At 28.0% G+C, this 16,595-nt stretch overlaps 1 protein-coding gene across 1 annotated transcript in view; it reads right to left on the bottom strand.

Moving 5' to 3' along the window:
* The window catches only part of LOC107447491 (protein hu-li tai shao), a 76,746-nt gene that overhangs the window by 44,050 nt on the left and 16,101 nt on the right, over window positions 1-16,595 (bottom strand). The window contains exons 2-5 of the mRNA XM_071185064.1: window positions 16,322-16,375; window positions 3,962-4,143; window positions 2,357-2,651; window positions 249-479 (exon numbers count right to left, since the gene is read on the bottom strand). Coding sequence (XP_071041165.1) covers window positions 249-479; window positions 2,357-2,651; window positions 3,962-4,128 — 693 coding nt within the window. The 5' untranslated portion in view covers window positions 4,129-4,143; window positions 16,322-16,375. The remainder of the gene's footprint in view (window positions 1-248; window positions 480-2,356; window positions 2,652-3,961; window positions 4,144-16,321; window positions 16,376-16,595) is intronic.

Raw genomic sequence — 16,595 nt, forward strand, 5'->3', positions numbered from 1 at the left:
GAGCATTAGTAGCGTAAACCCTAAATTGGGTCGGCTGTTCAACGATGGTAATAAAATTGTATCCACAAAATTGAAGTTAGAAAATTGCTATAAAAAAGTATGAAGTAAAATTTATAGGAAAGAAGTTTAAACATAGTAAATAGTAAACATACAGGAAAAGGAATATAGTCGGAGTTATATAACTTTAAAGGTTATTTAAAATTAAAATATTCTTGCAATTTTAAAAAATTGAGAAGGAATACACTTACGGCAATGCAAGGGGGAGAATGGACTTGAATAATACACTTTATATCTGGCCTGGCAGCATGAATGGCTGAATGCAAAGAAAATCCTGATTTATTGAATGTATAGTTTGTTGTCCCAAGATCAATAACGTTTCCTTGCATGTCAACTTTCAATAAGGATGAGGCAGTGATTTCATGATACTGTAATCCATATGGATGGCATAGAAAGTGTTCTTGGTCTTGACTAACACGCACCTGTAAGAGAAAACAAACATTTTTGCCATATCAATGACATTTGTGACAATTTTTCTTTTTTTTTTTAAAAAAAAAGAAGATACATTTATAAACAAAATCATTTAGGATGCTCTTCTTAAATAATTTACATTATGCTAAATTAAATAAATATTAAATTACATTTATAACTATATGCACACAAAAAATGTCTAAACATGTTCAACACCTTTATTTTTCTATTTCAGAAATAAATCATAAATTAATATAAATGGTAGCAGTAAATTTTAAAAAAATATTAAATTAATAATATATGCATATTGATAAATGAAAATTAAACATTCCATTCAATATTTAAAGAGATTGGTATAAGAGAAGCTAAATATTATATAATCAAGTCATGGTTCTTACAAATGACATAAGAATATTTTCATACATAGCAAATGTTGAATAAAATTTAGATATATAACTTTGGTTTTTGATAAAAGAACACACGCGAACAGGCTAAGAATTTTTGTGGGACATAAGATTTTAGTTAAAACAAAATTGAGGTATGACGACTTCCATTGTTGATTTCCATATTAAAGCAATTGACTTTCAAGGAAAAATATTCTCCGAAAGTCAAAGTTTCACATTTGAACAATCTAAAACTAAGTAATAAAGCAATAAAAAATATCCTAAAGCAACAGAAATAATGTTAATTTTTTTAATGAATAGAATAAATATTTAAAAGAGTTATTGCGACTGTGCGACATTTTTTTAATAATGAGTAATAAAAACAGTTTCTTTACAACAATATTATTTTATAAAATGGTTGTTTAAACGCATAACTTTTTGCAAACTTTATAAAGATATTTCATTTGTATTACATATGATCCAAAAAAATTAAATTTTAAAAGACAATGATTAAATTAAACTGTCTTCTTTGCAGATGTACTTTTATAAAAATACAGATTTTAGAATCTAGCAATTTTCAGCAGAAACAAAACTATATATACTTTTAAAAAAAGGTGCCAACTTTTCAACTAGCTGTCAATAAACAAAAGTAATAATAATACAGAAATCTCTACAGTTAGCATTACTGTTTTTAAAGTTTATGTGCTATGTAATTCTATTAAAAAAATTTTTTAAATGATAAAACACTGAAAATTTATACTTAAATACAGAAAGGTAAAATTAAATTGATTACTTGGAATAAATGTTCTTACAATAATAAATGTTCCATTAAAAGATTTTGATCACAGCATTTTAGATGAGCTTACGCTCTTTTTGAAAAAATCATTTTGAAGTATTATAAGTTTATGTTCTTTTGCCTTTCTGTAAGAAAAGGAGAGTTAAGTTCCGGAATGAATGTTGAAGGAAAGACTTCTTCCAGATTGCTTTTTTTTTGTACTAATAAATTATTTTTGCTCTTAGATGTTTTTAAAATAGTATTAGGAGTAGAAAAAATTATCAGATTAATTTCTAACAACAAAATATCACAACTTCTAGTAATTAAAGAAAGAAGGTTTCAAATAGATAATTACGAAGATTCTTAAGAACCGATATTTTTATTATTCAACCATAAGACTGCAATAATAATTGTGAAATTGTAATTAAGGATAAATACTAATTGTTATTTTAATAAAATATTGTAAAAAAAATATTAATATTAATATAAAAGCTTTTAACTTATTAATTTAAATGTTAATACACTTATATTTAGCATAAATGTCTTTGAATAACAAATAAAAATAGAGTAATTTTCCTTTTAATCAAAAAACATTGTACAGGAAAATAAATATTTAACATACATAAATACAATTCTAATACAAATTATTAAATATAATATCCCAAAATTCCAATTATAAATTCATTACAAGAAAAATTAATTAAAACATTTAATTTGAAAAAATACTTACAGTTATATTGTTAAACATGCTTTCAGCCCAGCCATACAAATCTATTAACCTATAGACTGCAGCCAACTTAGTTCGCTGTACCTTTTCACCTTTAGCATAACGTAATCCATCTACTCCCCGGATGTCATTGATTGGAATAACGCAAACACCAGACCTAACAGCTGTTGGAGCTGTACGAGAAGTGTGAGGAAGCAAAAGTTCTGTCACTTGTTGTAGAGCAGATAAATTCGCTGTGACCCCACCTTCACTCATTTGGGACTCTATGATCCTCTCTAGCTCTTCCCGAAAAACTTGACTGAAAAATAAAGTGAAAAAATTTATAATAAACATTTTCTACTGAAAATATATGAAGCCTGGTGAATCTTAGGTTTTACCGCTTTTATCAAAGTTACTTGGTAAAAATTTGAAGTATGTTTTATTATGATTCCGTTCCAGACATTTATCAAGCCTTAACCTAATTTTTTTTTTTTCATTTGGCTTATGTTAATCTTTTATGACAGATTAGCTAAATTACTTGGGTTAGTTAAAAGTCAGCAAAAACACCGTATTAAACCATAAGCTTTCCACACAAAAATATTGAAATAAAACTTTTAAAAACAAATACAGGGTGCGTAGCCAAATCTTTGAATAAAAAATAAGCACTTTTTAAAAACTTTTNTAAGCACTATGTAAATTGACAAAATGCAAAATAAATCTCAGACTTCACATGATCATGATAAAATAACTAGAATTTGACAAAGAACTCTTTTCTTGATTATATTAGCCATTAAAAAATGATCAAGAGATTTTTCGGTTCGATTTCAGAGGGTGAAAAATAAAGCCTGAAATTGAGAATATCTTGCAAAATACAGCAGAGTTGCACATGAGAGTGCAAGAATCTCACCGAACCCAGCGCTCAGTAGACGCACATGCGGACCCGCAAGCATTTCATCAAGCATGTAACATGATTTACGCTATCATACGATACGGACTGACGGTACACTGAAATGCATTGTGTTTGAATGAATTGTGAAAGCGTTAAATAGAACAATGTGAAAACCACACTTTTGAATAATATGTGGCAAAAATTGACATGGTAAAGAAAAAAAAATCTCATTTTCGAAAAAGTAAAATTAAGCACTTTTTAAAAACACTCAATAAAAAAAGCCCCAAGGCTTCAAGGGCTTTTAAAAAATAAAAATCAAAAATAAGCATCTTTAAGCACTTTTTAAAAATGCTATGCGCCATGTACTATATAATCAAATAAGACAATTTCCCAGATAAATCTAAATTCTCAGTAAAATGTCACCTCGAATTTGCTTCTCCCAATCTTTTCAGAAAATCAAGACATTTTAGTTTTATTAGGACACCCATGTTATGTTTATATGGATTTTTCTACTTAGCCAAATAAAAAGACTTGGCAAAATTAATAAAGTATCGTCAAATAAGGCTAAAATATTTCCCAGAAAAATCTGAAATTTTCTCTAAAATGTCACTTGGGATCTTCTTCTCTTAATCTTTTAAAATAATAAAGACATTCTAGTTTTATTAAGAAGTCCATGTTATGTTCACATAAATTTGTCACCTTATAACAGATTTTTAAAAACAAAACCTAGGTGAAATTACCTATTCATAATAATTTCAACTCTCTTCCTTCGTTCCATTTCTTGAACATCTTGTTGAATATCTGGTGGTCTCCACATCTGCCTTTGACACTCAGGATCATCTGGATCATACATTTCTGGAATTTTAGCGTTTTCGTTGACCTCGTTGGCATTTTCTGTGCTGGTCATCCTGAGGTTTCACTACTGTAGAAGAAATTTTAAAAAATTAAAGTTCTGGTATATTTAAACTTCGCAAATTTATTTAAGTAGCATAATTTTAAAGCTTATGAAATTAGTTACTTTTGAATGACATTAAAACATTTCAAATTTTAAAAATCAAAAATGCAAATGGATTATTTGTAACATTGCTTTAATAATAATTGTATTAATTCTAGATAGAATATTACCCATCTTCGGAAGAAAAAAATCTGAAATTTGAAGTTAGAAATTATATTTTAATGAAACTAAAATAATTTTTTAATTCACAATCACTAAAGTTAAAGGCGAATCAAAAGACAAAATAAATTTACTGCTCAGCTAGAGATTAATAATCTAGAAAACAAACAAAAAAAGAAAACAAAAACAAAAAAAAAGAATAAATAAANTTATGTTCACATAAATTTGTCACCTTATAACGGATTTTTAAAAACAAAACCTAGGTGAAATTACCTATTCATAATAATTTCAACTCTCTTCCTTCGTTCCATTTCTTGAACATCTTGTTGAATATCTGGTGGTCTCCACATCTGCCTTTGACACTCAGGATCATCTGGATCATACATTTCTGGAATTTTAGCGTTTTCGTTAACCTCGTTGGCATTTTCTGTGCTGGTCATCCTGAGGTTTCACTACTGTAGAAGAAATTTAAAAAAATTAAAGGTCTGGTATATTTATACTTCAAATTAGAGAGCAAATCCATTTAAGTAGCATAATTTTAAAGCTTATGAAATTAGTTATTTCTGAATGACATTTTAAGAAATTTCTAATTTTAAGAATCAAAAATGCAAAACTATTATTTGTAACATTGATTTAATAATAATTGTATTAATTCTAGATAGAATATTACCCATCATTGAAAGAAGAAAAAATCCCAAAATTTTAAGTTAGAAATTATATTTTAATGAAACTGAAATAATTATTTTTTTAATTCACAATCACAAAAGTTAAAAAAGAATCAAAATACATAAAATAAATTTACTGCTCAGCTAGAGATTAAAAATCAAGAAAATCTGAATGAAATAAACAAAAAAAGAAAACAAACAGAAAGAAACAAAAAAAAAGGAATAAATAAAATGTTCAAACATCAACAAAAAAAAAGTCTATAAATTCAAACTGCAATAAAATTAAAATATTTTTAAAAAATATATATTACTAAAAAAAAATGGAATCAAAATAAAAAATTAAATCGAAAATTGTGTTAAGAATTGTAAACCAATTCTACCATTTCAAATTATATCTTATTAAAATTCTTATTCTATGTTGGAACAATTTTAATCTTTTTTAGTAAGTCTGAAAAAAATTTGAAACTAATCAACAAATAAAAAAATGACTTACTGCTTTGAATTCTTTTGTGTCTATTTCAAATAACAGGAAAATTTCTTACTGAAATAACGTGGTCGGTTTTTTTGTCTGCCATACATTACTTCCTAGACTAACAGTCGCTAATCTATGTTTCGTAAAATAATTTAAAAATCCGACTTTTTACAAACAACGTCGTCACTTAGAAATGCGCAAACTAAATTATAAAATTCATTACATTAAGGTAGCCAGACGTCCTCTAATTTCTTTAGTTCTCAGCTTTCAAACAAACTTTGAAGACAACAAACATCCACAAATCTTAACGTTTGTCCTCAATTTTATTTGCAGTGAAATATTTTTAAAAAAATCAGAAATGCGCAGGATTATTTTTGAAAGAAGATAAGTGTATTTTACAAAGAATACGCAACAAGATAATTTTGTCTTCCGAAAAATGCGATGCTAAACCAAATTGATGAAAACTCCATATTCGTCTGAAAATTATTTATGCGAAGAATAAACAAATTTGAATAATCATACATTTATTCATTTCACATGTACTAAACAAATACAGAATATCATAGGTCGAAATAGCTTTGTAATAATATCAAGTTTGATGAAGATAGTTCTGTACCTGATATTAGCTATCAATTTAAAAAATAAAATTAAAAATTTTAAAAAAAAACATTTGTTGCAACTAATATTTTTAATATAAATTAATATTTTCTATAAATAAATGGAGAGTGCCCTCTTATATTGAAATTTTTCGAGGACGGTCCAATGAATTGTTCTCAAATCATGGTTTAAAAATCTGGTCACCTTAATCTAACTTATTTAACTTATTAACTAACTTAATCTAACCCTTTATTTAACTAAACTAGCATGATAGTTTATGCTCACGCAATAAGCAGATATAGCTTTAAAAATCTACAATTTTTTTTTTTTTTAATCTAGTAACCTGGTTCCATAAAAGGTTCCAAGCTTTTAACAAAAGGCCCACCAAAGTAAAGGCTTATTTTTCAATTAGCCTACAACGAACACTTCTACGATATTACTTCCTCAATCGGAAGAGGGGAAAAAAGAAAGCTAAAGCACAACTATTTATAAACTAAAATTGGACAGTACGAAAATCATCGTGCACGGGATGATGAACGCAATGCACGAAAATTGAAAAGGAAGTTCACGTCTTAGCTGAAAAGTTCTGAAAGGCAAACGGAAAGGTCAAACAACTCCGCCAAATGAAACATTCACAGCGAATATCACCACACAAAAACCTTTTGTCTGATAAATACACTATTTGTCATCCCTTCCATGAAAATAATTAGATAACAATAAAATGACAGCAGAAAAATTCCATTTGTCAATCAAATAAAAAAATTACTTACATAATGAAAAATATTTTTACATAGCTGAAATGAAATTTTTTTTTTAAAAAAAAACGGTATTCAGTAAATTATTAATTAGTCAATTTTTAATTAAGAAATAAAACAATTAAGACTGACGAAATATAAATGTCTGTAATATAAAATATTGCTAGAAATCAATATTTAAAAGAAAGGGGAAAACCCTTTCTTAAAAATTAAAATTTAAGCAGTCTTCGCCAACAAATAAAAAAGTTTACATTTAAACTAATTGAAATAACTTATCTAATTCGAAGTTTTCAAAACAAAAAATAATAATCCGTGGACTGGGGGGAAAAAACATAGGTTACTAAGAAAAACTGTTAATTTTTTTTTGAAATTAAAAATATAGACGTAAGTAAACGAAATTAAAGTGATTAAAAACAACTATTTCTCATGCAAGAAGGATTGAGATATGATTTTAAAAGTAACTAACTTTGCATTTCAGCAGTAATATTTTAGGGTTCCCACTTTTTTTATCAAAATTAGACTGTTTTTAAAAAAAAATTAAAGGACCTTAAAAATACAATTATCATCAAATGTAAAATTAAAAAAAAATCTTACTTTTCTCCCAAAAACACACGATTTCGCTTGTTGCAAGAAATACTGGTATGACTGTATTCATTAAAATAAGTACTCTTTAGTTTTTTCTAAAGACTAAAACTTCTTGACTTATATATTTTCTAAAGATTAAATTGTTTGTACCAATATTAATGTTTAAGAGCCCTTAATTTTCACAAAAAAAATTACGGAATTTAAAGTACCGAGGGAAGCCTATATTTATAATCAGTAACCAAAGTTATAGGGAGGACAAATAAACTATCAGAAAACTTGCATCATTTCATTAAGATCCTCTATTTCAAATGCCAGAATAGGCATAATTATCAATGCAAGACACCGGTTTATACAAAACTAAAATATTTAAATGCAGAACAGAGGTCATTTATTTGTCGAAAGGTTGATAATTCTATTTTAATTCCAGTGTACGAAAGGAATGATCAGTAATAAATATATGCGCTCTAATTTCGCACAAAATATTATCAATTAAAAAATATGATTCAAATATTCCATCTCAATCTATTTTAAAAATCCGCTTTTAAATAAAAATAAAGAGCTAAAAAAATAATGGAGAACTTAAGCTGTTATTTTTTAAACAATAACAGCTAAAACGAAACAGAATAAAATAAGATTTTCACAAATAATGTTTTATTGTAATGCACTGCAAGAAAGGTAAATTTCGCCAGAAGAAAAGAACTGGGCTTCTTTTATTACTTCATCAGCCAAAATGGCGAAAAATAAAGAGATCGTCGTAAACAACACTTCTCATTAGTTTTCCAACACAAATAATTCATACTTCAAGCGGTAATAATTTGTAACCAACAATAAATCAGAGCATTGAACAATACAAACTAACAAAAATGATTGGGATTTAACTTTGAAAAGACATATAATAGCGTGGGAGCTAAAATTACCACCTGAGTACATACTTTATCATTGAAGAATTCATTGAAATGACTTAAGACCGCATTCTTCCGGGAGTTTCGGATATTTTTGGATGACCAGCGAAGCTTTACGACATGAAAGAAAAAAGCTAAGGCAATCACAAAGTTAGTTCTATAAGGGAAACAAAAATAAAAGGTATGCCAACATTTTAATGATCACTTTTTTTCCCCATTTTTTTTCTTCTTTTTTTTTGCTCCGTTACATAAATTTGTTGCATTTAATCTCAAAAACTGGTGAGAAAAAATTTTTTTATCCCAATTATTTAAAAGGGTGAGTAGCCAAATTATTCAACAAAAAATAAGCACCTTTTAAGCACTTTTCAAGCACTCAAAAAATATTTTTAAGCAATTTTAAAAAATATCATTAGGCAAGGTTGGAAAGTTTTTGACAATTGACTGTTTTATCTTGTTTTAACCGTCATGTCGGAGGGAAAAAAACCTTTTGGTATTATTTTTGACAATTGTCAAAAATAATTTTGAATCGTGTCAAACGAATGGCGTTTTCATACGCTACGGAGTGACAATACGTCGAAGTAGATTGATTGGAAGAAAGATCACAGATACTTCACATGGGGTCGTGGAACCTTAATAAGGTAAATTTTCTGCTCTGAGACAAGCCTTTTTCACTTCAACATTTAAACATGAGCCCGCATTAAAAACTAAATTAGTTGCAAACAAAAAAAAAATTGAAACTAATTTTAAATTGTGTAAAACACAAATAAAATATTTTTGTATAAATAATCAGTCTTATAAGAAAATAGTACAAACTAAACATCTAAAATAAATCAAACTTTTCGACCTGGAATTAGTTCACAGAATTCTATGCTAGCAACTGATAAGAAATTCAATACAATATAACATTTTTAAAAAAATGTAATAAGCTCAAATATCATCTATTTGTAAGAAGAAAAAAATATTAAACACAAAAGAAAATATAAATCTCCATTAATTCTCTAAGAACGATCATGTTACAGAAGAACATCAGCATATAAAGTATGATAAATGCAATGACTAATTAGCATACGCTATGACGAAACAGACAAGAAATACTACTTTAAAAAAAGGATGGCTTAGTCATAATTCGAATTGAAACTAAAATTTATTGTTCGTATGAGAAACTACGAATAAAAAAAAAGTGCTATGGGTTTTAGTAAACTAAGCTAATTACGTTTACTAGTGTAATGAACACGAGGAAGTGAAAATTCTAGATTCCATGGAATAAAAAAGATATATTATTCTATACTAAACATAAATTTTTTTCCAAGGTCAAACTTTTCGTGAAGATAGGTCATACTTAATTTTAGAAACAAAGGATTAGTTTAATGAGTGAATCGTAGACTTATCGAATATTAAATAGCCACGACAAGGACAGAGCTTCCAATCGCATTGGGAACAATTGTACAACTTATTTTGCTAGCGACGTACGTATGTTTTAAGGGGGTGGGAGAGAGGGCAGGGCAAAAACACGCGTGTAATTTTTCATTTAGATAAAACTGATTTAAGTTAATTGTGCAGGAACTTATTTAAAAACAAGGCAAAAACAAATTTATGCTTATAAGCCGTAGAAGCAACGAATTATATTTTTTTAAGTTTCTTTTCATTTCACATCAAGTTTCATCGAAATATGTTGATTACCAATTTCGTAATTGGAATGTAATTGTATGTGGCGTAAAATAAAATAAAAAAAAACACCAACATTGAGAAAAATGAGGATTTTTACACATTCAGAACTAAATTTCGATGTTTTCAATTTGAATTGTTCTTAAATATTTATAATACAAACGTTCTTTATCAGTTTTTCATGTCGAAAAAGTATAGTGTAACTTTGTGCAAAGTAGATAAAAGGCTGTTTTTACAAAGTGAATAAAGAACAAATAAAATACAGAATTCAAAATACTAACTAAACATAAAACGGACGAAGTGTCTTACAATTTTAGTTCAATCAGAAATTTTGACTAATAAACTACATGTTCATTACATAGCCGGGTCAAAACATGCCGCTCGGCAATTAAGTTTATCGAGTGAAAAAAAAAATTTAAACTAAAACAATAAAATTTCCAGCAGCCTTATGAAAACTACCTTCAATTTTTAATTTTTTAAAATCCATTAATGATCGGGTTGGGTTGGGTTGAGTTGAAAAGTTTAATAACATAAGAATAGAAATCGGCTATTCTGTAACAAGGTGCGTAGCCAAATTATTCAACAAAAAATAAGCACTTTTCAAGCACTCAAAAAATATAATTAGGCAGGGTTGGAAAGTTTTTGACAATTGACGGTTTTATCTCGTTTTAACTGTCATGTCATGCCAAAAAAAAAAAAAAAACCTTTTGGCATTGTTTTTGACGATTGTCAAAAATCATGAAATTTTGAGTCATGTAAAACGAATGGCGTTTTCATACGCTATGAACTGGCAATATGGCGAAATAGATTGAGGTTGAATTAATTGTGAAAATGTTGAATAGAACAAGGTGAACTGTGTTCTTTCCACACTTCGTAGCGAAAATCAACATGGTAAAATCTCATTTCGAAAAAAATTAAGCACTTTTTAAAAACACTCAATGAAAAAAGCACCTTTAAGGGCTTTTAAAAAACGAAAATCAAAAATAAGCACCTTTAAGCACTTTTTAAAAACGCTACGCACCCTGTGTAACTTTAAATGATGTAAACTACGACATTAAAAAAAAGTATACTGATCGTAGGGACCCTAGTTAGTAGAATGCAAACCCTTATAGAGATCCTGATGGATCGGACATTTTAACTTTTTTTGAGCTTAAATTTTCTTTTATAATTAAATAGCAGAATTGTCATTGAATTAAGTCAACCATATAATGGGAAGAGCAAGTCTAACAGTAGCCAGAGGAAAAGGGTTAAAATTATTAGACATAAAATAATCAGATAAAAAACAACTAGGAAATATATTTTCCAGCAGATAGAACTCATTGATATTTATCTCATTCTAATACAAAACTATTTTCATTCTTAAATCTATCACCCTATCCATAAGAACTTACTAAAATTATTTCAAACACGAAACATTAAAATTAATCATATTCGATAAAGCAGATTATAATCTCTCAGATCTCAAAAAAAGCAAGATCTGGAGCTCAAGTCTAGATGGCACCCCGGAGAATAAATTTAAAAAAACATCTTGCTCACCCATCAGTTTTTAAGATGAAAGCAAAATGCTAAACTGGCAATACCAAAACTAAATGACGAAACGGATGATCGGTCCACAGCTTACAGACAATTTCATTAGTAATTCGAATTAGTTGAACTGTGAAAGAACTAAATTTGAAAGGCATCAGGTGGCTTTCCCAATAATCATCGATCTACTTTCGATAGCATAGGATATCAGAGAATCCAGAGAATCATTTAGAGATACATATCAAATCAATCAGTGATCATAATTCCTTCAACATCATGAAGGTTCGCCAACGAATTCTTTGAAAACCTTATTTCGATTAATTTTCTTACACAGAATAATCGAAGGGTTTTGCAACAAAATGAACTATTTTAACACTAGATTGCCCAAGAAAGACATTTTAACTGCTTTTTAATTTCAATTAGAAAAACAATGATGTATATAATGACACAATTTCTTAGAATTTTGTGACTTTTGCACGACATATCATTTTTTTTTATTGTTAATATTTACTAATAACTTGTATATAACTGTAAATAAAATTTAAAAAAATATTAAACATTAATTTTAAACAAATTGCTTAACACATTGGTTATTCTTTTTTAATCCAGTCGTTTGCACTGCTTTTGGGCAATATAGGTGGTATATACTAAGTTTCAGTCTTTCTAGTGTTTAATTAAATGTATATTTGCAAATATATATATATTAATACACAAGCCAAAACAGCACAGACAATTCTTTAGTACCAATTACTGTGGAAATTTTTTGCAAGGAAGAGCTGATAAATAAAACCTTACAGCTCTTTGCTTTTTAAAAGCAGAAGAAAATTTTAAAAATGTATAAAAGTTAGGCTACCAATACGTATATTAAGTTAAATAACACTAGAAAGACAAACTTAGTATATACCTATATTGCCCAAAAGCATTCAAAATGACTAGATTGTGTAAGAATAACTAATTTGTAAAGAAATTTGTCTGAAATTTTTAATATTTTTATATTATTTACAGCTAAATAACAACTTATTAGTAAATATTAACAAGAAAAAAAATTATATGTTGTACAAAAAGTTACAAAATTCTAAGAAATTGCGTCATTTTATACATCATTGTTTTTCGAATTGAAATTAAAAAGCAGTCAAAATGACTTCCTTGGGCAATCTAGTGTATAAACACAAGTTGATGTACCTTTATATTTCTCAAACTTATGTCACTCAAAAATTCAATAAAAACCAGCCGTTTTTCACGTTAATCCAGACTAAGAATGTCATAATAGGATAATATTTACTATTTAAGGCATCTTCTTTGAAACCCACGACAGAGCTATCTCATGCTTCGTGTCTAATACATTAGTATTCTTAAATTATTAGTGTAAGTGACCTTAAATATTTAGATGAACAATAATTTCTGGAAATAAATGTAACAACACGAACTACTTATACGGTGATGACTTTAACTACAGTGGTATTCAAGGCATTTAATTGTCTGTTACTCGTGATTTCTGAGACGAAACCGCAAGAAAGAAATTTGAATTTTTAATTCACGTATTATTACGTGAGCATCTCCGACGTTATTCTTAGTTGGAAGAATTTAAAGATAAAACAAAGATATATTAAAATTGCGAATTCGTCACAAGCTTCCGTGCCTTGAAAGCGGGTTTTTAAATTTATTTGAACACTAATAATGATAAAATATGATTATTTTCTTAGTGCGTGAAGATTCATAAAATTCGATTTGCATTTTTTTTTCTTCTTTTTGGAGTATGCGGTATTAACACTATGCATTCGATGCATGTGATATCGTGCATTTCACAATTATAGTTTTGCTTGTTTTACTTTTTCGAACAACTTCCTTTCGGATTTATAACTCACGATTGAACTGAATAAAATTCCTTGCCATTACGGGGATATTTCCATACTGGTACCTGCTTGCGCTAACTTCAATCGCTAAGGTGTCAAAAAGGGTAATAAACTTGCAAAAATTAAAAAAACATTTAAAAGTTCGTCTGGGATCGACTGAGTTATACTCTTCTACAACTTTTTTTTTTCTTTCCTTTTTTAATTTCTAGCGGGCCACTCTAATGATTAAATTATCTATCGAATTATTATTTATCTATTAAATTATCTATCCAATTATTATCTATCTAATTGCAAAAATAACATTTAAACGTTCGTCTGTGATTCACTATGAGTTATACCCTTCCACAACTTTTTTCTGCCTTTTTTAATTTCTAGCGGGTCACTCTAATTATTAAATTATCTATCAAATTAATCTATCTCTATATTATCTATCTATAAAATTATCTATCTAATTATTATCTATCTATTAAATTATCTATCTAATTATTATCTATCTATTATCTATCTAATTGCAAAAATTACATTTAAACGTTCGTCTGGGATTGACTATGAGTTATACCCTTCTACAACTTTTTTCTTCCTTTTTTAATTTCTAGCGGGTCACTCTAATTATCCATCGAATTAATCTATCTCTATATTATCTATCTATAAAATTATCTATCTAATTATTATCTATCTATTATCTATCTAATTCCAAAAATTTTAAAAAAAAAAAACATTTAAAGGTTCGTCTGGGATTGACTGAGTTATACCCTTCCACGACTTTTTTTTTTTTTCCTTTTTCAATTTCTCGCGGGCCTCTCTACCAGGAAGTTGCCAAAGCTTGACGATTATATTGCCGTAAATACCCATACGGAAATTTCCAATTCATTTTTAATAGAGATGAAATAAAAATTTGACGAAAAAAAAAGTCACCTAAATGATTTCGAATTTAAATATGCAGTAAAATAATTTCGCAAGCTCCTCTTAACTACAAGTATAAACATTAAGGTTAGGAACTAAGTCACGGGTATCTAAAATTCACTCATTCCATTAGATTTCCTTCATAAAATACAAACACACAATGCTAAACAGTCTAAACTAAACTTACAGCAAAATAGGTGCTAATAGTTCCTAAGTCATTATTTCGAAACCTCTTTGGTTGGGTGTGACTCTAAAAGCATCATAAATAGAAATATTTATGCAATTTAGACGGGTGTGTCTCATAAAGAAACATTCGCGCCTTCCAGCGTTTCCAACGAATAAAATTTTTTGATCTTTCCTCAATGTGATACCTTTATATAAACATTCGATAAAGATAATATTCACGTTAGATAGTTGCACGATCTTTGCAGCTCGTAAAAGTTATTTATACAACTTTACAACTAGTTTATTATATACTAACGCTTTCATTTTCGTTTGTTCATTACTGAAGAAAAAATTATCTGATGAAACGCAAGAAATTAAATGTATTAATACATAATTAATCGAAATGGTGCTAAAACCAGAATTTATTACATTATACCAAACATTAACACGTTGAATGTCACGCTAATTTTACATGACTTACCCGTTTGGCCAAACGATAAATAACTACAAACTTAATTTGCAAATATTAGACAGATTTTGCTAGTAAAAAATGTTTAGCATGACATATAAGAATAAAAGTGGTGATTTATATAAGCCTACGAATTGTTTAGAAATAGAGGTGGATAAAAATCTATTAAATTGAATTTATTAAACCAAGAATCACAATTAATAAACTACCACTCGAAAATATTTATTCGCTGTCCGGAGTAAGTTGGCATCTCTGTGTACATAAATAAAACTATTTTTGTGTGTTCTATATTGCATTAATTTCTTCAAGCCATTTTAGTAATGATAATAATATTTAAAAAAATTAAAAGCATTAAAAATTTACTCGAATTACGTGTTTCTAATAATTTCGGCTTCGCCGGTCACCGGTGACCCCCCGTGGCGCTACGAACAAACTCAGTGCCGGTTGCCGGTGACCCCCATGGCATTCAACTTGTTAACGCTGCTATATTATCCAAGCTGACAAAAGAGTTATAAACTAAATCTGAAGCAAAAAAGGACAAGGTATTGTGAGGCACCTTGCATGAAGAACATAAATCTCTTGAGAAATCTTTGTTAACTTTTAATTTTGTTAACCAATGCAACTTAAGATTAATTTCAATATCATATGTCGACTCAATAGTGAAGACGAAAATAAAAATATCAAAACCAGTAAAATGGAAGGAGAAAAAAAGAAAATTTCGTTTCCCCTTTTCTCAGAGGTGCAGGCAGCTACCTTCAATACAAATGGGGCAGTGCCGCAGAATCCTCGAGTATAAAAAGTCCTCAAAATATCAAAGTTGAAAAATTTTATAAAAATTCTTTGTATCATTTACATTTCATAAAATGTGATAGGAAAATAACGAAATAATTTTTCTGAATCTGTTTAGAAAAATTTAATTGTTTTCCTTTTTAAACGAAAAAAAAAAAGGCAGAACAGAACATAAACAATTGGAATATTACTCTAACATCAAACACAGCTATTTCAGCATGAATTCGAATGTCATTTTTAGAGGAGAAATCATCCATATACACTTTGTTTAAAACAGTGAAAAATCATTTTCCTTTTTTTACTGTACCAAACATATCAACAAAAAAAAAAATTTTTTTTTTAAAGGTTTTAAGGTTAAAAGGTTTACTAATTAAACGCACAAAACACATTAAACATTAAAAGCTTGAAAAATAAAAGTTAATATCACAATAAAGCATCTAAATCACTTCTTCCAGCATTTAGTACCATAAGCTACCAAANAAAAAAAAAAAAAAAAAAAAAAAAAAGAACAGAAAAGGAAAGAGCTAGAAATGCTTCATTTTTTCAAAATTTCACCAAGTTTTGAGAAAAATTTTAATTTTCCCTGAAATTTCACTGACTTTTATAAGGTAATTTCAGATTCCTTGAGATTTCAAATTTTACCTGAAGCGTATGAAACCTGCTGGACTATAGAAGCAAGAGGCTATTTCTTAAGTCCTGAAAGAAATACATGTTACTTAAAACATTGAATTTTTAAGATCGAATTTAAAAAGATATCAGAAAATGAAATAATTTTAACATTTGCCATAACAGAAGCTATTTTGCGACGTTACTTTGATACCAATGTTTCGATAAGTTTATCGATTTCATCAAAGAAATAAGGATATAAGGCTTTAATTAAATAAACAGTGTTATCGCGACGGGAACTCATCGCTCA

This window comes from Parasteatoda tepidariorum, chromosome 9 (genome assembly GCF_043381705.1).
Source record: "Parasteatoda tepidariorum isolate YZ-2023 chromosome 9, CAS_Ptep_4.0, whole genome shotgun sequence".
Lineage (NCBI taxonomy): Eukaryota > Metazoa > Arthropoda > Arachnida > Araneae > Theridiidae > Parasteatoda > Parasteatoda tepidariorum.